The sequence below is a fragment of the Pipra filicauda genome, unplaced genomic scaffold (assembly GCF_003945595.2).
Source record: "Pipra filicauda isolate LSUMZ 115617 unplaced genomic scaffold, ASM394559v2 scaffold306_size1276767_pilon, whole genome shotgun sequence".
NCBI lineage: Eukaryota > Metazoa > Chordata > Aves > Passeriformes > Pipridae > Pipra > Pipra filicauda.
Genome location: NW_024104428.1, coordinates 1227189 through 1252002, shown reverse-complemented (window position 1 = coordinate 1252002; position 24814 = coordinate 1227189). Strand labels below are relative to the sequence as shown.

The following is a 24814-nucleotide window of genomic DNA, read 5'->3' as shown; positions in this document are numbered from 1 at the left end:
CAGCACATTGCTGTTTGCTCCCTGCTGAGACTGGGCTTTCAGGTATAATTTACATTGCTTATTTTGGGGTTGCTGCATGATTTAAGCTTAAATTAGAATTTTGACTAGGGCATTGTCACGTTATCATTTGGGGTGATAGGAAAACCAGAACGTTTAAGTTAGAGAGAGATACTGGTGGACAGGGCAGTTTTACAGCATGTAGGAACCATGAAAGGTGTGAGAGGCAAAAATGGTAGATACCTAATAGCACTAATAAATTAATGGAAGTTTGTTTAGCCAAAAGTGGAGGGTCCTGCTTTTATACAGCGAATCACACCTTTAAAAATCAGTCAAAAGCTGCTTTATCACAAATTGGAGCAAAATCCAAAACCTGAGCAAGTTACAGCATTTCTTTTTTCTTAGGGAAGCAATCACTGAGACTACCAGTGAACTCTTAAGCCAGTCAGCCTGGGCCATGATGGGTTTTGTCACCTGGTTGTGTTGTGTTGGCACACAGAGCTGCTGGCCAGCTCTGGGTAGCATCAGAGAATCCCTTGTGCTGCCTTCATTTCAGGCCTATTTCAGAAGAGCATAAAAGCATTTATTTATATCCATTTGTGCTCAGCAAATGTGATAGGATCTGTAAAGCATACCTGATGTTAAGCATGTGCTTATTATGTGCTTTGCTGAGAAGACCAGTGTCTTTTTGCTTAGTCAGGGTCTTTACTCTCTCTGATGGAATCAGTGCAGGTGAGGGAAGAGGGAGAGTAACCTCTGCGCCTCAGAAACACAAGAGGAGATTGACCGGTAGTGAACTTCCTGTACAATAAGGGAAGAATTTAAATAAAATGTACTATTACACACTTATTATATATAAAATACATATTTTAGACCTTATTGCTCTCTAAAACTACCTGAAAGGAGGTTGTAGGAAGGTGGGGGTCAGTCTCTTCTCTCAGGCAACAAGTGACTGGACAAGAGGACGTGGCCTCAAGCTGTGCCTGGGGGGTTCAGGTTGGACATCAGAAGGAATTTCTTCACAGAAAGGGTTGTTAAACTTTGGAATGGGCTGCCCAGGGAGGTGGTGGAGTCACCATCCCTGAAGGTGTTGAAGTAAAGACTGGACGTGGCACTCAGTGCCATGGTCTGGTTGACCTGGTGGTGTTCGGTCACAGGTTGGACTTAACGATCTCAAGAGTTCTTTTCCAACCTAAATGATTCTGTGATTCTCTGATATATGTGTATTTTGATGGTGTTTGGAATCTCCAGATGGGGTGTAGTGTGCTGGAAGCTGTATGAGCTCTGCTTCTGCTGCAGCAGGACTGGACAGAGCTTAGCAATTCCACAGCGGGAGCCAAGTGATGCTCTCTGCACTCATGTGCTTTACTAGAAATGTAGAACCTTTGCTGACATTATAGCTGGGCTAGTGAATCCATTTGCAACTTTGTATGTTTTTATTTTTTAGAACTAATGCGATTGAATCTAAAAGGCTGAATGCAACAGCTTAAAAAGTACGTTTCTGTCATAGTAGCTATCAGCTAGTGTCCTGCTTCTTGAAACACAGTGCTATTAATCATGTTGTTATTTGTAGCCCCTGTGTACTGCTTTTTATATGAGAATGTCAGTGGGCTTCAGTGAAGTAATTCATTGCAGCCTTTCTGAAGGAACTGCACATGTACCAGTGCAGTGGGTGCAGGGTGCCTGCCTGCAGTACCCTTCACACTGGAAGTACAGGGCAGTGTCAGGGGATACCCCATTCTTCATGTGACCTTCTCACATCAGGAGGCTGTCCAGCTTAGTTGCATGGGATTGTGTACAACCCAGTAAGCCTTCCCAAGAGCCAGAATTTACTAACCAGGTGCAGGGTCCTGTGGGAGCTCCTTGCCAGGCTGGTGCAGCTGTAGAGCTGTGGCTGTGGGTACAGCTCAGCTCAGCTGGGTACCCTGAGATGTGTAGGTCTGTGCAGGCTCAGCAGTGTTTGCATTCTGAGAGTTTACGTAGCTTAGACATGCTTCATGAAACAGTGGCTTCATTTCCAAGGACCTGTCAAGTTCTTGGAAGAGGCAGGAAAGGGCTCCACTAATCCCAGTTGTTGGTTTGATACTTTGGGTAGTGATCCATATGCTTTGCTAGACAGCCATTGCCTGTGCTCTTTTCCCCTTCGTTTGGGCAGCAAATACTATATAAACTATGTATTAGTGAAATACTACTTTATAATTAATCACAGAATCATTAAGGTCGGAAAAAAACATCAAGTCCAACCTTTGACCAATCATCACCTTGTCAACCAAACTACATCAGCAACTGCCACATCCAGTCATTTCTTGAACACCTGCAGGGATGTTGACTCCACAGCTTCCCTGGGTGGCCTATTCTAATGCCTGACCATCCTTTCAGTGAATAAATTCTTCCTGATGTCCAACCTGAACCTCCTTTGGTGCAGTTTGAGGCCATTGCCTCTTGTCCTGTCACTAGTTGCCTGCGAGAAGAGGCTTCCTGTCTACAACCTCCTGTCAGGTAGTTGTAGAGAGTGGTAAGGTCACCTCTGAGCCTCCTTTTCTCCAGGCTGAACAGCCCCAGCTCTCTCAGCCCCTCCTTTTAACACTTGTGCTCCAGACCCTTCCCCAGGTCCGTTGTCCCTCTCTGGACATGCTCCAGCACCTCAGTGTCTTTCTTGTAGTGAGGGGCCCAGAAGTGAAAGTGAGTAACTCTGTTCCCCACCACTCTCTGGGCTGGACCGTCCAGCCAGTTCTTAACCCAGCAGAGAGTGCCCCTGTCCAAGCTGTGGGCTGCCAGCTTCTCTGGGAGGATGCTGTGAGAGACAGTATCAAAGGCTTTGCTGAAGTCCAGGTAGGGTACAGCCTTACCCTCATCCTCCCAAGTGGGTCACCTGGTCGTAGAAGGTGATAAGGTTGGTCAGACAGGACCTGCTGGGTTTTTGTAAATCCGTACTGGCCGGATCTGATCCTCAGGTTGTCCTGTAACCGCCATGTCCACCCACCAGGGTCAGGCTGACAGTTTATCAGTTTTTTTTATCAGTTCCCTGGATAAACCTTTTAGAACCTTCAGCTTCTCCCATTGTTTTCCTTTAAACAACAACAATTAGCACTTGAGGTTTTTGTTAGTTTCCTGCCAACTTCGCTGGTTTGTATTACCAGCCAATATCTATACAGGCTAACCCCAAAATTTATCAAAGTCTTAACACCTATAGGTAGGAAAGAATGTAGATACATACGTACACAGCAAATTGTGCTGTAATTATCGTACTAATAGAGACGTGTTGGCTTTCAGAGAGGACAAATCTCTACTGGGACACGTGTGTACGATGTGCAATGCTAATAAGGCAGTTCTTACTCAGCAAAGTGACTCAAAAGCTGGTATAAATATAGCCAGGTTTGGAGTCTCTTCTGTGCCAGGAGGGACTGTATTATAAAAGACGACATGATTTTGGAGATTGAAAAGTTCTTGGCAAAACTCTCCCTTACAAGACGTTGGTTTTAGGATTTTGCTCTGATTTGCTGAAAAACTGCCAGTAGCATCTGAGCCAGTGCTCGGTCACAGGAGCTGGCAGAGATATCGGTGCTGTTGGCCACGTGCTGGGGATGAGAGGGCCAGGTCTCAGCCGGGGAGATGCCTGTAAGGAACTTCAACGGAGAGGGCTTTGTCGACCTTGAGCTGCACTTTCGGGACCAGAGGTGGGTGGTGCCAGCAGGCGAAGGAAGTGATTGGCACAGGAGCCTTCCACTTAAAAATCCAGGAAAGTTGCTGATGCCAGGAAGGCTGCTCGTGCCCTCCTCCCCCTCGAGTGCTCATCCTGTCCTCATTGGGCACTGCCCCAGACCACTGTGCTGCCGTCTTTGTGATCTGGTTCCTGGACCCCTAGCCCAGCCTACTCCTAGTTAGTTGCTTCACACCGTTTAGAAGTGCTACTTGTTGCCAAGGTTTTTTACCCCTCTTTTCCTCCTTATTTGTCAGCGACAGCCGCCCGCTGCTCACAAAGGAGACTGGTGTGATTAAAAGACCTCTGTTACTAAGGTAGCCATGGCGACAGCCTCCTTGGAGGTCTTTGTTGCCTGCTAAAACTTTGATCTCCAAAAGGGGCTGCTGCTGTTTCTCCCTCCAATTGAAGAGAAGGATGGGAAGAAAGGATAAAGTTTACTCCGAGCAGAGGGAGCACAGAGGAACTCATTGCAGAGCCATGCTGTCCCAATAAATCTCACAGCAGCCTCCTTGGAAAAGTGTCTGATTTACAAGGGCCACACTTCCTATCTTATGCTTTCCAACCTCCCCTCAGGGCAGTGTCCCATGCCAGGGGCCTCTTGCTGTGGCATGGCTTGGCACATTTTTCCACCGCTGAGAAGGAAATAGTTCTCTCTGTAGCTGCTGCATCCCGTGGTTCCACTGCAGCAGGTAGGGCTGCAGAAGCAGCCTTCAAAGAGGAAAACAGCTCAAAAGTTATTCCCATAGTTACCCAATATTTATCACATTTATGCAATTGCCAGCATTTACCACGTTCCCATATTTACCCAATTGCCGTGTTCCTGACTGCACCTGCGCCTACTTTATTCATGCCATCATTTCTTTTCAGCTGCACCACTTACCCTAATTATTTTTGTGTCTCTTCTCTGCAGACTCTCTGCTAATTGTCTGCTTGACTCCAGGTCTTCCCTGATCTGCTGCTATTTGCTCTCCCGCTCTGTCGCCTGCCTGCCTCCTGTGTATTAACTCCTGTCCTCGCTCGCCTCCGCTGTGTCTCTGCACCTCCTGGAGCCGCTCTGCGTCATCCCCTCAGCTTTTCCTCTCCCATTCCTCCTCCTGTGCTCTACTGCTGTGCTCTGCACGGAGCAGACGGGGGGCTCATGGGCTCCCTGGCACTTCAAGGCTGGCTGGGGCCTGGGGCGTGTGAGGTGCCTGGTGAGAGGTCACTTCGGGCAGGTAAAGCCCCACAGCAGCGTGGTGGGAATAGAGATGGCACGTGTCCCAGATCCTTTCTGGAATGAGGACAAGCTCCTAGCTCTGACACAGTCACCTGGGACAACCCTGGTAAACGGGGCCGTTTTCTATTCACTCTTTCCTGCCGGGAGTGTCGAGGTGGTGGGAGCTTGCACAGAGGACACTTAGCTCTTGTGGGTGGGAGCACAGAGCTGTGACTCAGCAGCGGTGCCCAGCCATGTCTTGGAGTGCCTCCAGCCTTTTCTCAGCTGGGCAGAGCTGCTGTGCAGACGTGGTGTGGCCAGGTGGTCTCTTGGCAGGACCTTCTACTAAATTGTTTCCTCCCCACCGATTGCTATCTAGCCCCAGCCTCCACCTTAAAGTTTCCTTAAAAAAATGAGAGAAGTGAGGTGAGCTTAACACCCGTGGAAGGAGCATCCTTGGCACGGAGAGCTGGATGGGTGCTGTGACCATGTCCTGGCTGGTTTTACAGCTATGGGTCCAAAAGGAGACCCTGCTCCCTGCGTTTTGGGCACTGTGCAACCCACTGAGGTGGTGTCCCAGGATCCCCTCTGCTGGCCACTGCCTGGCTCTGGGGTGTGCCCATATGTAGGCCAGGCTTGCACAGGCTAGGAGGCAAGAGCCATTGGCAGCCCTTGCCCCCTGGTGCTGCCCTGTCCCTGTGCCTGCTGGCAGCCGGGGTGGGGGTTTTGCTCCACTTGTTGCTGGCGGCGGGGGCAGCGGAGTGAGGAAAGCTGCCTTCAGTGAGGGACAATGGCAGGAGCCTCCCGTTGCTGAGGCAACCACGGGTGGCCTCGGCCTGTTGGCTTCCCTGAACGAATAGTGTGGGGAAGGTTTATCAGAGAATTAGTTCAGCCCAGGGTGGGGAGGGGTCGGAGCTGTGGAAGGCTGCTGGGGGCACGCAGTCCAGAGGCGGCATTGTGCTCGCTGGCTGTCAGCTGGGGTAGTCGAGGCAGCAGAGCTCAGGCTGAGCTGTGGTGGTGTTTGCTGCTGCCTCAGGTCCTCCCAGGCTTTGTGCATCCCTGCTGGTGGCTCTGGGGCCCCCAGGGCTGTGTAAACCCTGCTGCCAGGGCAGGGATCCAAATTCCCCAGGCAATGCTCTGATGAACCAAGTCGGGCTGCACGAGCAGGGAAATACTTGACTGCTTGTAGGTAGCACAGAGGAACCACTTTGGTTGTCTTTGTAATGACTTAGCAAGTTCTCAGGCACTGTTTTTTTGAGGGATGCTTCTGCCCCTTGGTCGTGTAGTTCCTCTTGGGAATCAGAAGGTACCATAAGACCCAGCACTAGCAGGGTTCAAGGCTCTTCAGGTAGGTTCAAAATAAAGCAGGCACCTATTTGGTGATGGCCATTTGAGATGGAGTTTTTGCTCCTTATAGGTGTCACTCCTTTACCTTTGTTAACACGGATTCAAGCCCTAAATTAGCTGTATACCTCCAGCTGTTTATCCATTGACATCTGCTCTCAAACTGGGGCTGCATGTGAGCTTGTGCAGAGATGATAACACATGGGAGGCAAGCTACATGCTCATGTCTGCCCATATGTTCTGCATGCATGTGGTTCATGCGTGTGCTCTTCACCTACACAACACACACACGCACAGAGGCCTGTGAAAGAACTGCTTGGGGGTTTTTTTGTGAAAATAAGGAATATATTTATTGTGCATGTGGAACATACTGTAAATCTATGACACTGTCATACAAGGCATGCATTTGGTGCACGTGTCTGGATCCCACCTGTGGCACCCAAGATTTAAGCCACACATATGTTGTATACGTGTCCATATGTTTTGTGAGCAGAAGGCATACAGGAGCACGTTCCCACAACACACTAGTCATGAGTGGTTTGGACACAGAAAATGGACTGCAAAGAACATCATGAAACTCTTTGTAAATGTAGATGAAAATGTTGCAGTGGACTGATGGCAAGAGCCCTTCCTCAAGGTGGTAAATGGGGAACAAATATGTGAAACATCACCATGCTGTCTTTTGCTAAGAGTTCAGGACCACCTCATCATGATGGGCGTTACTGTGAGTACTAGTCAGCTTTGATGAGTTGCAACTGGCTGCAAAGCACTGCCTGCACTCAAGAGTATGTTCATTATGGCTCCAGCAGGCTTCCTTGTGGATTTTTGATCTCTACAGAGCCTCTGCTGAAGCACTGAGAAAAAAACAGACTGGGAATTTGATTGTAATGTGCTTCAAGGACAGACTAGAGGCCAAGGAACTTGGGATCCAGTTCATCAATCATTGTGTCTGAGTGCTGCTTAGTGCAGGACCTGCAGGGCCTGTGGGGAGGTTAAAGGTAGCTTTCTACCACTTTTGCATTGGCTTACCCTTAGCTGCACCTGTTATGTTACACCCACAAGTGTGTGTCCCTCCTCAGAGTGCAGCTCTCCTGCCTTGTGCATGTCTTTAAAAATCCCAGCATGATCCTGGTGCCCTGTAGAAGAGTTCACAGCACAGCTGCACGGCCGTTCAGCCCATGCAGGTGTGTGTAAATTATAGCTGAACACTGGGCAGGATGTTTGCTGTGCGTTGGAAATATCCCAGACATTCAGTGCCAAAACTGGCACCAGGCTGCCTTTGGGCTTGGATTTTGTTTGTTTGTATTTGGCTTTAAATTTTGAAGTTGACTTGCCTTTGTGTTTTTTTTTTCCCCCTTTTGCAAAATGACTCCACACAAATTTCCACACAAATCCTCCCCTGGCTGGTTTGCTTCGCTTGGGAGCTGGGCTTTATGACACAGTCTCAGCAAGTTCCTCGTGCATCTCCAAATAATTAGCACATAGGCACAGTCATGCTTCAAGCCTCCTTTCGTGGAGCTGTCTGTGCACTTGCAGAGCCCCACACGGAGAGCACCACCCACGGGTTTTGGATGCATGTGTCTGATTTATCAATGGCCTTGGGCTAAAGATGTTTCACATCCACAGAAACTACATCAGTGCATTTCAAAAGTAAACAAAGTCCTTCTGTTTGAGGACTGTTGTGTATTTCCAGGAGCTTTTTGCATGCATAGAGCATATCTCCAGAAAGATGTTACCATGTAACCATGCTAAAGGGACTCCTTTTTCTTGTCATTTTGTGCCTAGATTGGAGAAGCTCTGTTCCAGATTCTTTCCCCCCAGCTCTGCTGATAAAGATAAAATGCAAGGACACAGAAATGGCAGAAGTGCAGAGGCAGACACCAGGCATCGAGCAGGATGACATCTCTGGTTGATAGGAATTCACATAACACGAGAGTGCAAGTGGGCTGATGAGGAAGGGAACTGGAGGCTAAGGCAGGGGCTGGGGAGTGTGTTTTTCTTGCAGTAACCTCTCTCCTTGTTCTCCTCCTTCTGTCTTTTCTAGGCAGGACAGGGCTGCTTGCTGATCTCTTGCCCAGTTTTGCTGTGGAGATTATGCCAGGTATTCAGTCATTTCACCCTTCAATACCCATTCCTCTGTCACCTTGTCTGTTTATCCTCCTGCAGCATCTTTATGTGTGTACATTTCACTCATATGTGTGGGGATAAAGAGAGAAAAGCCTGTCACTTAGTGGGAAAGTGTGTTGGGTTCAGATCTGAGAGAGCTGATGCTGGGCCGTGCTGGGAGCCAGTGCAGAGATGGTTGATGTCATGCCAGGATCAGTGTGAGAACAGAAATGCCAATGCTGTTTTGGGGACGTTTTGTGTCAGGCTCTCTGCCCTCCCCCAGCACAAAGGTAACGCTGCTCCAGCCCGCGAGACCTCGACAGCCCCGTGCAGCTCTACCCCTCAGCTGCTCCTGTGCAGTAACCTCAGCTCCCCAGACCCTGGCTTGTGGCACTGCCACAGCCATTGCCACAGTTGGTGGCACAGGAGGTGCTAGAAATAGAACACTGGCTAGCAGCCCATCAGTGGCACAGCCTCCCTTGTGCTGCATGGCCAGGGCACCATCTTGGTAACACCAGGTGGTTGGAGCAGATGTGAGTGCTCCGTGCCCGTGATGGATCCCTTGTTAGCCAAACTAGCGAGGGCCACCAGTTCTGGCACTGCTTGCAGAGGAAACAGAGACTGTGCAACAGATTGTCCTTGAAAGGGAAAAGCTGTGAGAACATTTAGCCCTTGAGTCATCTGATCATTCCCTGATGGTGCCCAAGGAGCATTTCTTTCACACGTTTGGGCAAAAATGCGACTTCACAGAAATGTGTGAAACTATTTTCGAGTCTGTCCCAGAGATGCAAACAGAGAGAAGGCAGACACTCACCCACCTCCAGTGTAACCCAAACCTCCCTAGAATTTCTGCATAGCAGAAGAGGGATTGGTCTTTTCAGCATAGACAGCAGCTGATTCTCTATTGCCTAACACTTTTTCCGCCATTATTTACAATTTTATTGAATGGGTATAAAATTCTTATGTGTTAGCCAGGTAGTTTTCTGATACCCCTACTGCACGGGTAAACAAGAAAGTGTAAGATGCAGGAGCAAAACACGTTTCAGGTGTTAGCATTACCTGTTACCAGAACAAACAAAAGCAGATACTTCTGCAAGCACAAACCAGTAGTTTCCAGACAGCAAGGACACACAGCACTTCAGCTTGGTAGTCATTTGAATCCCAGCGTTGCACAGTTGTGTCAGGAACTGGTTGAACCCCAGTTTTGTGCATGCAGGAGGAGCCAGCAGGCTCTTCTGCTGTTTTCTTAACATCATCAGAGAAGCAAAAGGTCTGACTTCCTGTGGAGTAAAATTGCTCCTGACTCCTAGGTCCCAGTGGTTGTGACACTGACTTCAAACATCCACTTCTGGTGCTGAGTATCTGGCACCGTGCAAGGTACACACTAACCCGACGCCCTTTTGTACTCTCAGGATGTCTTCAGGCAGACCACAGATACTCTTGCAATGGACTTGATGTGTCTGTTTTTTTCTTCTGCTGGGCTTTTATCCTTTATGGAGTGGTTGTGAACTGTTCACTAACAGCTCTGGAGATCTGACATCTGAGCTTCATTGCGTAGCTGTGGCTGGCCACTTGTGTCATGCCACCTTCTGTTTCGCCACCTTCTCTATACCCAGAGGTTGTAGAGGACAAGATGAGAACACAACAAAAGAAAAAACCACTGAGCTGTTGCCCTGCTCAGATTGGCATAGGTTAGGAAGTACAGGACTGGAAAGCATAGTCTGGCTTGCTGTCTTGCTTGCCAGCCATGTAATTTCATCCTTTCCATAAGCTTAGCCGGGTAGTCTGGGTTTGGCCTTTCCCATTGGATCGCTTTCTTTGATGTGCTTCTTTCCGCTTCTCTCTACATTCCTGATAGCCTGTTCGTGCCCATTTATGTGAGACCTTTAACTATAATTCCTGCTTTTCCTCCTGCATTTGTCCTCCTGGCATATTTATGGGCAGCAGCCACGTCTGCCCTCAGCCTTCTTTTAAATGGACTAACGCAGGGAGCTGCAGCTCCCCTGCTGCAAGGCAGGCTCCCGAGTCCCTTCATCCCCTCAGATCCCTGCTTGGCATCAGCTCCAACTCAAATTCATCTTTTCTTCTACAAAGATGACCAGAGCTGTACTATACAACTTCAGATGAAGTTACATGGAGGGGAGACCTTGTGTGATGGCATTAATATTTCCTTAATGCTACTGGAAATTCCTCCCTTGTTGGGCATAGGATTGTGTCTGCCATTTTTTGTGGCTGTATTGCATAACTGGTGGCCGTTCTCTTGTGATGGAATAGTATACTGGATCATTTCTCTTGTTTTTCAGTTGTTTTCAGCTAGTGATGCCCTGTTCAGAACAGAAGTTGTTCTTAATCTTTGAACCTCTGACCTTGAAAGTATTGCTGTGTACCTTGAAATTCAGGATATTGCTGCATTTCACATTTCTTATTGTAGGTCCCAGGACAACTGGCCCTTTCTGTAGCACATCCCAGTCTTCATTTTTATTGACAATGCATCCCTACTACTTCCTGTCAAGATATATTAACATATTCTTATATTCTGTGTCAAGGTAAATAATGAAAATATTAAGAAAAATAGCTGCAAGAACCGGCACTTGAGGAACTGTGTCAGTAATCTCTCAGCTCCTGCTTTTCCATTCATGAATGCTTTTCTTCTGCCATTTCCTTACTCGTTAGCAGAATTATTCTCAGCATGTAGTAAGTTCACTGAAAAAAAAATAATTCCACGGAGACCAAAATTAACTGCAAAGTTAAATGAAATTCGTCTGTTTCAGCCAAAAAAGAAATAAAATATTCAAAAAAAATAGAAAACATTTCACTTCACACTTCTGAAATGAAGTGTTTTGATTTGTAGATGCCAGATCTTTGACTGACATTTTTTAAAGGAAATTTTAAATTCTAGATTTAAAATGGCATTAAAAAAAGAGGAATTCTTTGTAAAAGAGTTAAGGAAAACTCCAACTAAGCAAAGAAACATACTTTTGTTCAAACACAATTCTGTGGATGGATCAAAAATGTCTCCTTCTTATTTTTGTGTTTTATTAAGAACTAGAAAAAATTCTGTTTTGATTGGTCCAAGTGGAACATTTCTCCTTGACTTGTCAGCCTAGGCGTGCAGGTGAGGGGTGCACTGTTTTTCCAGTGTGATTCTGTGTGCACGTTGCAATCCTTGTATCAATACTTCTTCATCTTGGATAGTGATGTGCCAGGAGATCCCTTAGAGAGCTCTGGACATCTTTTGGAAATAGTGGTCTGCTGCTTTTTTTGTCTGGGGTGGGGATAAACCCTACCCCACTGCAAAGCAGCCCCACCACGTCTTTATCTGTTTCTTTTACCATTTCTCCAAGGTGGTTGAATAACACCTGGAGTCTTTCCCCACCAGTGATCTGGCTTCTGGATAGGTCTGTGTATCTCTCTGACATAAAACCACCTCTAGGCTTCTTGTATGTTCAGAATCTTGAAATTTCTCAGCCCAGATGTGTTCACTGATCATTCCCTTAATCTATGGAATTCCCACATGGAAGTAGGTGCAGCCCTGTGCTCGCAATCCCCTGCAAAGTGCAGAGTGTTCAGATGCAGAGCTGGGAGCTGCCCTGGCACAGGCTGGGTTCCTCTTCCAACCCCATCCTGGTTTTTGTGGACCAGCTCTTCTGTGCTTTCATTTGTAGGGTGTTTTTCAGCTGCTCCCTTTTGGGGCTTGGCTCAGACATCATCTGGGGCTTCAGTGGGGGGAAAAAAAAAAAGTGGTTGTTGTGTTTCCTGGCTGGCTGCAGCGCCTGAATAGGATGTTCGCTCGGCACATTCAAAAGAATAATTGCATGCGTGGGCCTTGCTGCAAAGGGGCAGGCCTGGCTCATTTACTGGGCTATTTATAGCGTGCTTTTCACCATCTAGTTTGTCCCATTAAAACCAGAATGTGGGTAGGGAACAAACACATAAGCAGGGCATGAACATGGCCGGGAAGAATGAGTCTTTGATGAGATCCAAATGCTAATGGAGCACGTCCTGTGGCATTCTCATGAGTCTGCTGAGGGGTGACGGGTTTCTGGGCTGGGGAAGGGGAGCTCCTGCCTCTGTGCTGCTTGTTTCTCAGCCAGCCAGAGGTGGTGCCAGAAGGGACCACATTTCTGTAGCTCCATTTCTCACTGTCATGTGCCATTTGGACACAGAGGAGGACCTAGTCCTGGACCCACAGGGAGCCAGTCCAGTTCTGTTATTCACCTGTCTGTTTTGTCCCCGTGCTCTCCGTTGGGAGGATGTTGCTGACGTCCCTTCCACAGCAGTGTGCAATCCTGTAAGTATCTTCTTTTCTCCCCTTGTTTTCCAGAGTGGGTCTTTGTGGGCCTGGTGATCCTGGGGGCGTTCCTGTTCTTCCTCCTGGTGGGGATCTGCTGGTGCCAGTGCTGCCCACACAGCTGCTGCTGTTACGTCCGCTGCCCCTGCTGTCCTGAGTCCTGCTGCTGTCCCCGGGCACGTGAGTGACCCTGCCCAAGCCTGGTGCAAATCTTCTGCTGTACTGCTTCAGCTCCATGGCAGAACAGGAGGAGAATCTGCTAATAATGCTTCCCTTGCCCTGAGCACTTTGCTTGGCTAAAGAACTCGTTCTTAGGGAGTGAAGCATCTGACCTATTACTCAATGGTTGAGCGCTCAAAGTTAATTACAAATGTAATTCCCCGAGCCCTCCCCTGCCTTGGCAGCTGTGCCTGCTTCTCCAAAGTGTCATGCTCCCATTCCAAAGTTGTTGTTGTGTCAGTGAATGTTGTGGGTCAGAGCTAAGAGCATCCTGGGAGGCTTCCTCCTGGCAATGCAAAGCAGCTGCCCTCTACAACAGTGCAAAATCCTTGCAACCCAGCAAGGTTCCTGGTCAGACCTGTCAAGTTCCATGAGCCTCATCCCTGCTGCTTAGGTCATCAGCTGTTTTTAAAGCTGAACTGCCACTAAATTGTGGCAGTGGTAGTGGTGGCTGTAACGCTCTTGAGTGTCTTTCTGGGCATCTTGCAGTGCTCGTTCAACCTGCTGTGTGACTTTTTTAAACTCCCCTCAATGCCCTTTGAGGCTCAGAGAAATTCAGGTTGGTTCTTTTTAAATTCATTTGTCTGGTTGTCTCCTGCTGTGTTGTCACCTGTGATGTGTGCAGGTTTCGGCCACGTGCTGTGAGGGTCTGTGGGGGCTGCTGTGACACTGACTCTTGTTCTTTTTCTTTTTCAGTGTATGTAGCAGGCAAAGCAGCAAAAGCTGGGTACCCTCCTCCAGTCTCTGCCATGCCAGGTCCATACTACATCCCCAGTGTTCCTGTAGCTGGTGTCCCATCACCTGCTGTGCTGATGGATAAGTCGCACCCCCCTCCCTTAGCCCCAAGTGACGCCAGTGGAGGAAGCCAGAATGGTAATTTGCAGTGCCAGGCACAGCATTCAGTCCCCTTTACTGGGAGCAGGGCTGGGAAAAGGAAGAATGATTGTCACTGGTCGAGTGGTGTGAACGGAAGAAACACAGAGAAACTGCATTTTAATCTTGTCTCTGACAATGACATTTGCATCCCTCGGGGCCACACGGTCCAACTTTTCTAGTGCCATCAGCACAGTGTCAGTCTGTGGATCCCCAGTTACATCAGCAGGGAATGGGAGGCCAAGTTCCTGTACAGGACCCCTCTCGTTACTGCTGCTGATATTTACTTGCAGAGGACAAAAGGATGATTTCAGGGGAACAGGCAGTGGCCATTTTCCCCTTAGAGCTGATGCCTTGCAAGCTGCTTTCTCTTTGTAAACTCTTCTTCCTACCCTCTGTAGGGCACTGCTTGGTGGCAGTTTTTGCTGCAGCATGTTTTACTGTTCCCATGGCCTTTTGGGCAAAGGAACCTACTCCCTTGGTGTTTCTGCCCAAGAGCATTTGGGGCTGGACCCCGTCCTTTGCCTTACAGAAGTCAGTAGGGCACTTTTTTCTTCAGCCTTTGCATTTGTGCAGTGTGAGAGATGAAAGGCTTCTAACTAGAAAGGAGTTGTGGATCAGTGTCAGACACAGACTGTCACTATGATGACTCTGTCTCGTTGAGGGTCACTTCTGCTGCCATCAAGGAAAAAGAGGGCAGCTACTTAGCCACACACATTTCAGGATCGGAGTGGTGGTCTAAAGTCAAACAAGCTGCTGCAGAAATGGGTTTTACCCGTGTAGAGTCACCACTGATCCAGCTACATGTCTGATTTCAAAGCACCACACTAATTATCAATTGTCAAATTTGCTTGTGACAGTGTGTTGATAAAACATATGAAAAGACAAGATTAAGTAGCATAATCAATTAATTAAGTTTTTGGAACAACTCTACATGTCCTTCTGCTGCCCGAGTCAGTATATTAACCTTTCTAGAATTACGAAAAGTATTTTCCTTCAACAATCATAATTTATTTTGCCACTGAAATCAAAACAGCTCTGGAATGGAGCACTTTAAAATAGGAAAAAAATCAATCATTGATCCAAAGCAGAATGTATCTGATTCAAAAACCTTTGTCTGAAAATGATGAATGACACCCCAGTGCTTAATTTTTTTTCTCCTGTGAAAAATGTCACTGCATGTAGAGCGTGGTGGTGGCTGTGGGAACTCGAGGGATTTTTTAAGAGTCAGATCACAGCCCCAGTCTTGTCTCTGCTAACAGAGCACAAGTGCAGAATGAAAAACTGTGGATGTGTTTGGTAACCAAACAGAATAACTCTTAAATTTGCATGATCATTACACAGAAGGATGCATTTATTATATAATCCAAATCAGGTGTCTGGACTCAATCCCTCACCTCAGGACTTGACGTGAAATACTATGCACTGCAAATAAAAACATTATCACAGAATTTCAACCTTTGTGGCAAGACAACAGAGGTTCTTAATTTCTTTTTTATTATTATTATTTTAATTAATTTATTTTGCAAGAATGTGGACGAACCCTTAGTCTTGATCATGCACCTGTTGTTCCTTGAACTGTGGAGCTAAGGAAGGGTTATAGCATGTATCCTGTTCTTGTCCCTTGAGTTCCTTCACAAAGCCAGAATATCCCCTAATGACAGGCTGTGGAAGAGAAAACATTATGTGGCTTTTCCATGCTACTTATTTGCTGGTTGGCCAGACAGCAAGCTAAACAAAACAGGTAATGGTTGAGTTTATAGTAAGGACCTTTTCTCAGAAGGAGCAGTAATCATGGTCTTTGTGTCCTCCACACAGCCAGTGTAGGTCTGATGTGAAACCTTTTATCTTTGAGAGTTCAACCTTTCTGTCAAGTCCATTTAGAAAAGCAGGATCAGAAGTGCTGGGGGACAGAGGATGGAGCCTAAAAAGGTTAAAAACTACAGCTTTTGCCCCAGATAGATTCTGTGCTTAAAAACGACCCCTGTGAGGGGATCTAGTGAGCAAACTCAGGCATGAGGATATTTAGAAAATTTGTCCAGGGTTACATAAAAGCCGTATGACAAAGCTCTGATTAAGCCTAGGAACTCCATCCTAAACTTAGGGCTGAATAAGGAAAAAAAATCCCAAAACCTTTAGCTCTCTTATTTAGAAGTGTTGGCAACACATAATTTAGAATTCATGCTCTATTTTAAATCCAGTGGTTACCTGGAGACTCTTGCATATATCCCTTAAACCCTGCACACAGGGAAGCTCTTGATCCTAGAGCTGGGCTGCAGACCTTTAACATTTAAAGCGTTTAAGGATGAGGCATCATTTATTTCCTAAGCATACTTGTGTGAAAAAAATAGTAGTGCTGTCCTTTCTGGGGAGGGAAACAGCTTACAGTTTTGGTTCCACCCACAGAAGAATAAAAATAATGCTAGTTAAACACAATTTAAACATTAGAAATCTGTGAACTGTGCCAGAGAAAAAAATATGGTCTAACAGGGAAGAACGTTCTCTTCTCTTTGACTTCAGTGAATGGTTCTGGACATGTGGTCAACATCTCTGCATCTTTATTTCCTTATAATTAAGATGGGCCTAAAATTATTCAGACCTGATTAAAGGATTATGGCAATTACAGATGAAGAAAGGTTTGAGGAGGAAGCAGTAATATCTTTGGTTCTCAGATGAAGGGATAGTGAAGAGATTTAATAAGTTGAACATTATTAATATCATTATGAGAAGTTTTTAATAAATAAACGTAGAGACAAAAAATGCTTCATCGGTAATGGAAAATACTTTTTATGAGCAGTTCACAGTCATCTTTGCAGATTTAAATCCAAAATTAATTTCTAGATGCTTGCAGAATTAACCAAGAAATTCATTTGCCTTTTGATACACAGCTGCAATAGCAAGTCAAGCATGAAGTCTAGCTAATTCTCCATCAGTTCCAGGAGCTATAGATGTTACCCAAATAGATATTTGGCGCAGCTTCAGCGTGAGTAGTGGCTCTGGGGAGACAGCCTGGAAGCTGCCTGTTCAAGTTCCCCAAAGGTTATTAGTAGGTCAGAGTCATTTCCAGCTGATGGTTGTTTGCTGGCCTGTATGTAAATGAGGTGGCAGCTTAGCTGAGCTCCTGGTAGAGACATTAGAAGAAAGAATAGTGAGAGGCCTCTTTCCTGGCAAGGTACCAGGCAGAGGCCAGCCGTGATGGGGAGGTGCAGAACTGGCCTTGCTGCTCGTGCAGTGCAGCAGGAGCTATCTCTTCTGAGGCCACTCAGTCCAGCCCCTCTTTATAGTAGAAATCTCACTTGAGGAGATGTGCTGTGCTGCTCATTTTGTAAGGCAGAGACAGGGTTCCTTCCCAGGGTTCTGTAAACCACTGTGTGCATTTTGCAGCCATTGTGCACACACTCATGGGGATAATAAAGCATAGCAGAACTCTAGACTGCAGTCAGCTAAGCTATCTGGAGCCACATTAAAAGAAGGACCCTGATAGACCCATACTGTGTTTTTACATCTAATACCTTTCCAAAGTGCAGACACACAAGGTAATATTTCAAGATGTAGTCACTTAACTTACATGTGCGCAGTGAAAACCCACAGTAAAGCACTTTGCTCCTGAAGCAACCTGTGGGATTGTGACAGGGATTGTTCTACCCATTTCTATGGCACAGCCATTCCTGAAGCAGAGCATGGTAATTTGATAGTGCACAGACACAGGCACAGCTGTGTCGGACAGAAGGTGCCTAAGAATACCTCTGCCAAGTCCTTGCTCAGCCCACACAGTGCCTAGTATGCAACGTACTACCAAACCCATATGTTAGTAGCTTGATATATTGCAGTGAGGGATAAAACAGAAGGAACAGGTTGGCTCAAAACCACTCTCCAAGTGTTTAAATTGTTCCACAAGAGGAGCACTCATGCACCACTGCAGTATTCACACAAGGGAACATATTAACCCCGTGCAAGGCAGACAGGTTCCATTCTATAGTGCTAAGTGAATTGTCCTTATCACAGTTCTGTAGTGAGGCTGAATTTGAGGGTTGTAGTCCTCTTTTGTACCTAGACCTGAGTTTGTGTTGGGCCTGAAATAGTCCCAGGCTGAGACCTTTCTTAAATGATCTGCTATAAAAGCCTTATTTTCTTCAAAGCCCTGACAGGTGGAGTTCTCTGCTTGCTGACTTGGGGTAGTCAGGCTGTTCATAGCTGTTGTTAGCAGGTAAGGTGTGCATGGACCCAGCCTCCCAGAGTTAGAGCTGCTGTGGCTCCAGATGTGTAGGGGCTTCTTTTCTGCACACAGGAGTGTGGAAAACCCCCAAAAAAGCTGTCCAGACTTCCCCTGTAAATGGAGTAATCCTAGGAGTCAAGCACTTAATGTATGTGTAAGACATACCTTTTCTGTAGAGTGAAGCACATAAAGAAAGCCAGAGCAGGCAGTTTCACAGCTACCAGTGGCCTCATCATGGGACTGGGTATAAATCTTAAAAAAAGTGTGATGCGCTTTGTGGGATTTGGTGTTCCCTTCTGTATTCTCTGGAGCTTCTGCTGCCACAGGCTCTTCAACCTGTGTCAGCAGAATTCGTGGTGCCGGGAGGGTGGAGTGGTCCTGCAGAGTGACAGCTCCCAAATGCTCAGCCACCTGCTGCTCCTGCAGACTGGGAGCTTACGGCCCCCGCTGCATAGGGGAAGCCTGGTCTTCCGGGACTGCTTCTCCTGTGCCATGACGAATCCTTTCTGTGGTGCTGAGGAAGGAGGAAGGAGTTCTGCTTTTCTCCTCGCAATCGTCTGTGGGAGTTGGAATCGCTCTGTGGCAGTGACACCACTTGATGCATTTGGCTGTACAAATTGGGCATTTCCAAAACCATTTTTGCTGTTAACTGCAAACTTTCAGAATGATGCAACTGCTACAGCTTCACATCCCACATTTTAGACGAATTTCCTCTGAAGCAGCGACTGACTCAGTCTGTTTTGACGCAGCCTACCTGCCTGCAGACATGAGCTCAATTACAGAAGCAGCGTTGCTGGAATGTCTTGTTCTTAAATTGTTTCAAAATCTTAAATGTGTGTTTCCCTCCTGTGCTTTTTTTCTTTCTCCCTAGCAGTGCGCAAAGGGTACAGGATCCAGACTGACAAGGACAGGGACTCCATGAAGGTGCTGTACTATGTTGAGAAAGAACTGGCTCAGTTTGACCCAGCCAGGAGGATGCGAGAACGATGTAAGAAAGAAGCATGGTTTGTTTTTTTCCTTCCCACTGACTGGAAAAAGACTGCAAATTCATAGTTCAGAGTTGGCTGTCTTTGCCTCAGGGTCAGCCTTTAAGGTATGATGTCCAGGATATGGTAAATGGGGCAGATAAAGCCTAGATTTTAGGTATCTGCAGGTACGTTCTGATTTTGAAGATCTGATGCTTACCTAATCATTCTTAATTAGAGCAGACAAAGTGAGGGATACTGAAAAGCTCATGAAAATTGTTCACTCAGGTAATTAAAGTTTTGGATCATCAGCACCTTATGATACTTACACCTTCTACAGCCTGTGGTGTGATAATAGCTGGGATATTGTTTTCACAATTTCTATACGTCTTACAGTGTAAATTACAGTCTGTAAATTCCCAGCATGGCAAAATAGGAGAGGGATGGTTTTACTGAAAACAAGTTTTGTGGGCTGCAGTGACCACAGTGTGGTTTGAAGGGTGCAGAAGGTTTGTTTGGAGTGGCTGCTGCAGAAGGAGCAGGGACTACAAGAGACATTCAAGAAGCCAGATATTGTGACACTGAGCTAACCCATGTTAGGCACCGATAGAGACTCATTTAAAAGAGACATTTGGGATGCTGCAAATCAATGAAGGTAAGGCAAAGGGAATGACACTACATCAAAGCTCTTGTACAGATTAGGCATAACGAACAAATGATATATGCTTCTTAAACAGTCGTTGCTGAGCACACTGTCTTCTCCACCCACAAACTTTACTATAAAAAGACCTCTGCAGATTGGTATGTCAGGCCTCCAGATGTCAGTGCGCTTGATGGGGTAGAGACTGACAGTGATTCAGACAGACACTTACTTTTCTCTTAATCTTTTTTTGTGGGTGTTGCTTTTGTTTTAGATGGGCAAGTCAGGGCAAATCCAGAGCCAGCCTGTCTCTCACCAGGAAAGGGGGAGGTGGCACAACTGCTGTGCTGTGCTGATGTCCCACCACGCTCAGTGCCCACCTCCCAAGGCAGGGAGCTCACATGTGTTACTGAAGCAGGGCTGAGGGGAATTTCTGGAACGCAGGAACCTCATGCCATTTGCGGTATCCTTGGAATATCCCACCTGGCTGCCAGCGACAAGTTCAGAAGACCTTTAGGTCTAACAGCAGCTCCTGTGTCCAGACAGAGCTCCAGCAGTGCTGGGCAGGATTGTTCAAGGGTGTGAAGGCCTCTCATTCCATTTTGATTGTTTTTTAGCAGAGGGCATCTCAGCTTTTCTGCTGAGAAAGCTGCAGCTGAGCGCATCACAGCCTGTCCTCTCCTCCCCTCTCCCACATGCTGTCAGGTGAGGATGCCCATCTCATTTCTTTTCTGCAGATAACAACACCGTGTCTGAGCTCAGCTCGTTGCACGAGGAGGACCTGAACTTCCGCCAGCCCTACCGGCAGTCGCGGAGGAAACCCCTGCCTCCCGCGGGGGACATGGACGGCGACGCGGAATACTGGGCGGGAGTCATCGGCGGGGGCAGCACGTCCAGGTCTCAGGCTGTCTCTGATTACAGAGATGAGAGGGACAGTTACTGGCACAGGTGAGGAATCACCATGTTGGGAGGCAGCTATATCTGGCAGAGTGGTAAAGAGAGGAGAAGGGACAGATGGACTGACTGGTAGCTCTTCTCCGTTTCCTGCTGCTCTGGTTCTGCTTAGCGGGAGAGAGGGGTTAGACAGAAATAGGAAATCTGGACGTGTCGTTAGATGAGGTCAGAATGAATCTGATTCCCACACGCCTGCTGAAGCCTACCCAGCTGGGTAAGGCTAGGTACCAGCCCCATTCCCAGTGGGATATAAAAGTGAGATTAATAGGGAACCAAGCCACCCTTCCTAAAGTGGGAAGGTACAGGTACAAATCTCTCTCCTGAGATTTGCACCTGATACCTCCAGCGCTTCCCAGTGCTGGTTCGCTTTATTCGGAGTTGCACCCTGGTGCTTTGGTGCAGCAAGACTTGTACTCCAGGCCTAAAGGACTGACACTCTGGTACCTGGAAGAGAGATAGTACATCCTTCCCGCACATACCAACATCCCAGTGTCCTAAAAGCAATGGCAGGGATTTCCTTCCTTCAGTACTGTGCTATCTTGCCAGTTCACTGCTTTAAAATTGCGCTACTGTGAGCTTCTGTAGCTGGGTTCTTGGGTTTTCCCAGCAGGACATAAACCTACAAGCTCTGGGGCCAATAAGAAGCAAGTCCAGCCCTGCACACTGGAGGTCAAGGGAGATGCACTCTGGGGTTAATCTCGGGTAACCTTAGATGTGCAGAGCCTGAGCTGTCTACACTGAGTTGCCTTTACAGTCAGCAGAGAGAACCCGGGTCTCAAGGATGTGACACATCTCTTCCTATGGAAGATGATGGAAACAGTCCAGATGATTCATGCTCCCAGGAGTGCCTGTTTCCCTCCATTGTCTGTGCAGGCAGCCCAAGGGGACGAGCGCAGCTGGATCTTGCCCTCTAACTCTACCTCTTCCCTCCTGCAGCCAGCAGAGATCCAAGTCCGAGATGCTGTCCCGTAAGAGCTTCTCCGTGGGAGTGCCGGCTGTCTCCATGGACGAGCTGGCAGCCTTTGCAGAGTCCTACAGCCAGCGGCCCCGGCGGGCGGACAGCCAGGAGACGCGGCGCTTCGAGCGGTCGGAGTCGCACGGCGGCCGCAGCGGGGGGCTGCCCCACCAGGACAGCTCCATGGAGGAGTACTACTCCAAGCGCAGCAGAGGGAATAGGGAGCCGCTGACGGACTCGGATCGGGGCTGGTCGTACACCCCACCCCGGAGACGGGCCCACGAGGAAAAGCACCTTCCCAGGCTGGTGAGCCGGACGCCCGGAGGGAGCCAGAAATACGACCACTCCTACCTCAGCAGCGTCTTGGAGAGGAAATCTCGGAGCTACGATGAGAGCGGTGACCATTGTGCCACCCCCTCGAAGCTGAGCTCGCAGCCCAGCCAGAGAGGAGGGGGAACATACTATGCCTGGTCACCACCCTCCACCTACAAAGCCGAGAAGTCGCAGCAGCAGCCGCAGCAGCCGCCGTCGTCTCAAGAGGAGGATGAGGAGGAGGACAGCCTGCCCCCCTACAGCGAGAGGGAGCTGAGCCGGGGCCCCTCGTACAGGGCCAGGGAACAGGCCTACCTCAATGCCTCTGACAAGAAGAGGAAAAAGGACCCCAAGAAAACAGTGAGGCCATGTCTGGTGGTCCTGGTCCAAATAGGCTGAACGGAGAGTCACCAGGCAGGGGTTACTAACCAGGGTTGACGGGCAAGGGGGTTTTCCAGGAGGGTAGAGCTTGGGGTCTGGGTGTGACTGCCCGTGGGAAGGGGGAGGTCACTGTGGGCGTAGGGGACCAGAATGGGAAATAGCTCCTACATGGAAGTTCATAATGGAGGGGAAAGCCAGATGTGCCTGGGACTAGGGAGGTAAGGGATGTCTTTGGCATCTGTAGCCTGGTGATCCAAGATGGTGGGAGTTTATCTGGAGTTTAGAAGGATCACGATAGGGAAGTAACCTGGGGCTTACAGAAATTACAGGGCTTTGGCATTGATCCTTGTTAAGGAAGGGTTAAGAGACTCTTGTTCTTCAGACCGGGACAGGGCTGGTAGCAAGGTATGGTGTAAGGGACATCTTTCTGAAAGGGGTGACTGTTGACCCACTCCTCTGGGCTTGTGTAGGGCCTTTTATGCCAAAGGCATTCCTCACCCAGGCTACCAGCAAATGCAAAACATCCTTCCACAGTCCCAGCTAGTGAGGACTGACGAGTTCATGGCTGGTGGAGATAGGGATCTGGCTGAAGTCTGCTCCATGAAGGAGACCTTGTCGCTAGAGTAGCTTGGCTGTTAGGCCTGAGCTTAAGTGGCATGTGTGAAAGAGGAATGGGTTGTGAGTGGACAAAGCTGTTGCTGTTTTGTTGTGTCTCTGTCAAAGCTTTGTCTATCTATTTGTTCTATGGGTGCTTTCCTGTTGACTTCAATCTTTTGTTGACTTCCGTCTTCTCCCTCTCTTCTCAGAATGATTTCCCAACGAGGATGTCCCTTGTGGTTTGAAGTTGTGGACATCTCATGTTGATGGGCTGGATATCACGAGGTGACTGCAGTGGAGAAGATACAGAGCAACAAGCAAGACTCTGTGACCCTTTGCAGCCATCACCTGTGGACTGTTTCAATTGTTGTTTCATCAGGGGAGCAGAGCCTTTTGTAAGAGACAGACGCCCATGAACAGCACTCGGTCTCAGAGGCTCTGGGAATCTGCCAAGAAAATGAGGCCAGGGCTCTCTTTGGCACCCTGTTTCCCAGTGCCCTCCATTCTGCACTGGAAGGCAGCCACATCCCTACTGTCCCTGCAGCCCTGAACTACAAGTGGGGATGGCTTTGTGCCTCCTGCCCTGTCTCATGTGCAAAGGGAGGCCTGTGCATACCTCTTTCTGTCTGCCTCCTCAGTTCTCTGGATCAAAATTGTCATCCATACTTAGAGCCATCTGTGTCATCCCCATGATGGGAGGAGGCCTTGTTCTTACAGCTGCAGGCTGCCTCCAGCTGATGGGGCCCTAAATGGGAAAGAAAACTCACATCCTCTAAGAAAAGGACTGATGAGGTGTTAACTTTGATAAGGGCTGAATGGAGAAAGACAATTATGAGCTGGTTTGTTCAATATTTAGTTCTGTTCATTGTGTGATGAGAGTTTCAGGTGAGATTGATGTATTGTTTTGAAAGTGGGTCAAAGTAGCTTTTATTGTGATGAGAGCATGATGTGTTTTCCCCCTGTCCGCAACTGTGTTTTGTTTTGATGCAGCTGCATTTCCTTGCAGCTGAGCTATGAACCTGTAGAGCTTCAAGCTAGAGTACCTACTCCACTGTACCATAAGCAGTGCTCTAGCCTAGCTGGTGTTCTGCTTCCAGCACCACCAGACATCCCTGCAGAGTGAGTGGCCTTTTTGTTTTAAAGAAGCAAAAAGGGGACAGTCTCAGTGAGAAGGCAGCTGCAGACCTTCAGTCCGTGCTACTGGTATCTCTCCATTCTGGGAATTGTTTCCAGACACTGAAGAGAGCAGTAACAGCAGTGGAAAAAGAATTAAGCTCTGTGGATGGACACAAGCTTTGAAAGTCACCCTTTTCACTTACAACCATTTCAGTCACCTTGACTGGGACGGGGTTTTAGTGGCTGTTTTCTCAGGAATAGCTCAATTTAGAAGTGAGTGCTTCATACCATTTGGAAGCCTGACATTCTTTTTTTCATAGGGTATTATGCAGTCATTTAGCTGCCAAAATCATCATGTGAAGGAAGATGATGGGATTATTTCAAGGGCCAGTATCTTGCCCCTTATTATGCCTAGAAACAACTTAGTGCCCTGTTGTGTTATGGACATTGTCAGCCTCTGAAATTGCATCTTTGTTGTTACTCTGGGAATTTGGGAACCTGTCTGGCCTCAGGTGCTTATACTGGTAGTACTGTTTTGAACACAAGGTGTATTAAATCACTGCAGTTCTCCATAAAAAATGATAGATTAATTTCTGTATTACTCCTTTGCCAGGTCAGTTCAGCCACCAGGAATGGTCAGGGGAGAGAAAGAATAATCTCCATAGGTCTGATGACAGCGCAGTTTTCATGTGAGAAGGTGAATTGGTGAAAGAATGGCTTTCTTCCTTATTCCCATATTCCTTTGTAGTTTTGGAAATCATAGTCCTGGGTCTTCCTGGCAGAGAAGCATTAGCCTGCAGGGACATAAAATCATGGAACCACAGAATTGTTTGTGCAGGAAGTAGTTGTTAAAGAACATCTAGTTCCAACCCTCTGCCATGGGTAGGGACATCTTCCACTGTATCAGGTTGCTCAAAGCCCTGTCCAACTGGACCTTGAACACTTCCAGT

At 47.7% G+C, this 24814-nt stretch overlaps 1 protein-coding gene across 10 annotated transcripts in view; it reads left to right on the top strand.

The window, feature by feature from the left end:
- The window catches only part of ILDR2 (immunoglobulin like domain containing receptor 2), a 37380-nt gene extending 12926 nt beyond the window's left edge, over nucleotides 1-24454 (top strand). For 2 of the 10 annotated variants that reach the window (XM_039383357.1, XM_039383355.1), the window contains exons 4-10: nucleotides 8284-8340; nucleotides 12670-12816; nucleotides 13552-13728; nucleotides 18816-18932; nucleotides 20287-20497; nucleotides 21440-22184; nucleotides 22958-24454. In XM_039383357.1, coding sequence (XP_039239291.1) covers nucleotides 8284-8340; nucleotides 12670-12816; nucleotides 13552-13728; nucleotides 18816-18932; nucleotides 20287-20497; nucleotides 21440-22169 — 1439 coding nt within the window. In that variant the 3' untranslated portion in view covers nucleotides 22170-22184; nucleotides 22958-24454. The remainder of the gene's footprint in view (nucleotides 1-8283; nucleotides 8341-12669; nucleotides 12817-13551; nucleotides 13729-18815; nucleotides 18933-20286; nucleotides 20498-21439; nucleotides 22185-22957) is intronic. The other 8 variants (XM_027746832.2, XM_027746830.2, XM_027746831.2 and 5 more) reach the window with 6 other exon arrangements.
- The last annotated feature ends 360 nt before the right edge of the window (nucleotides 24455-24814 follow it).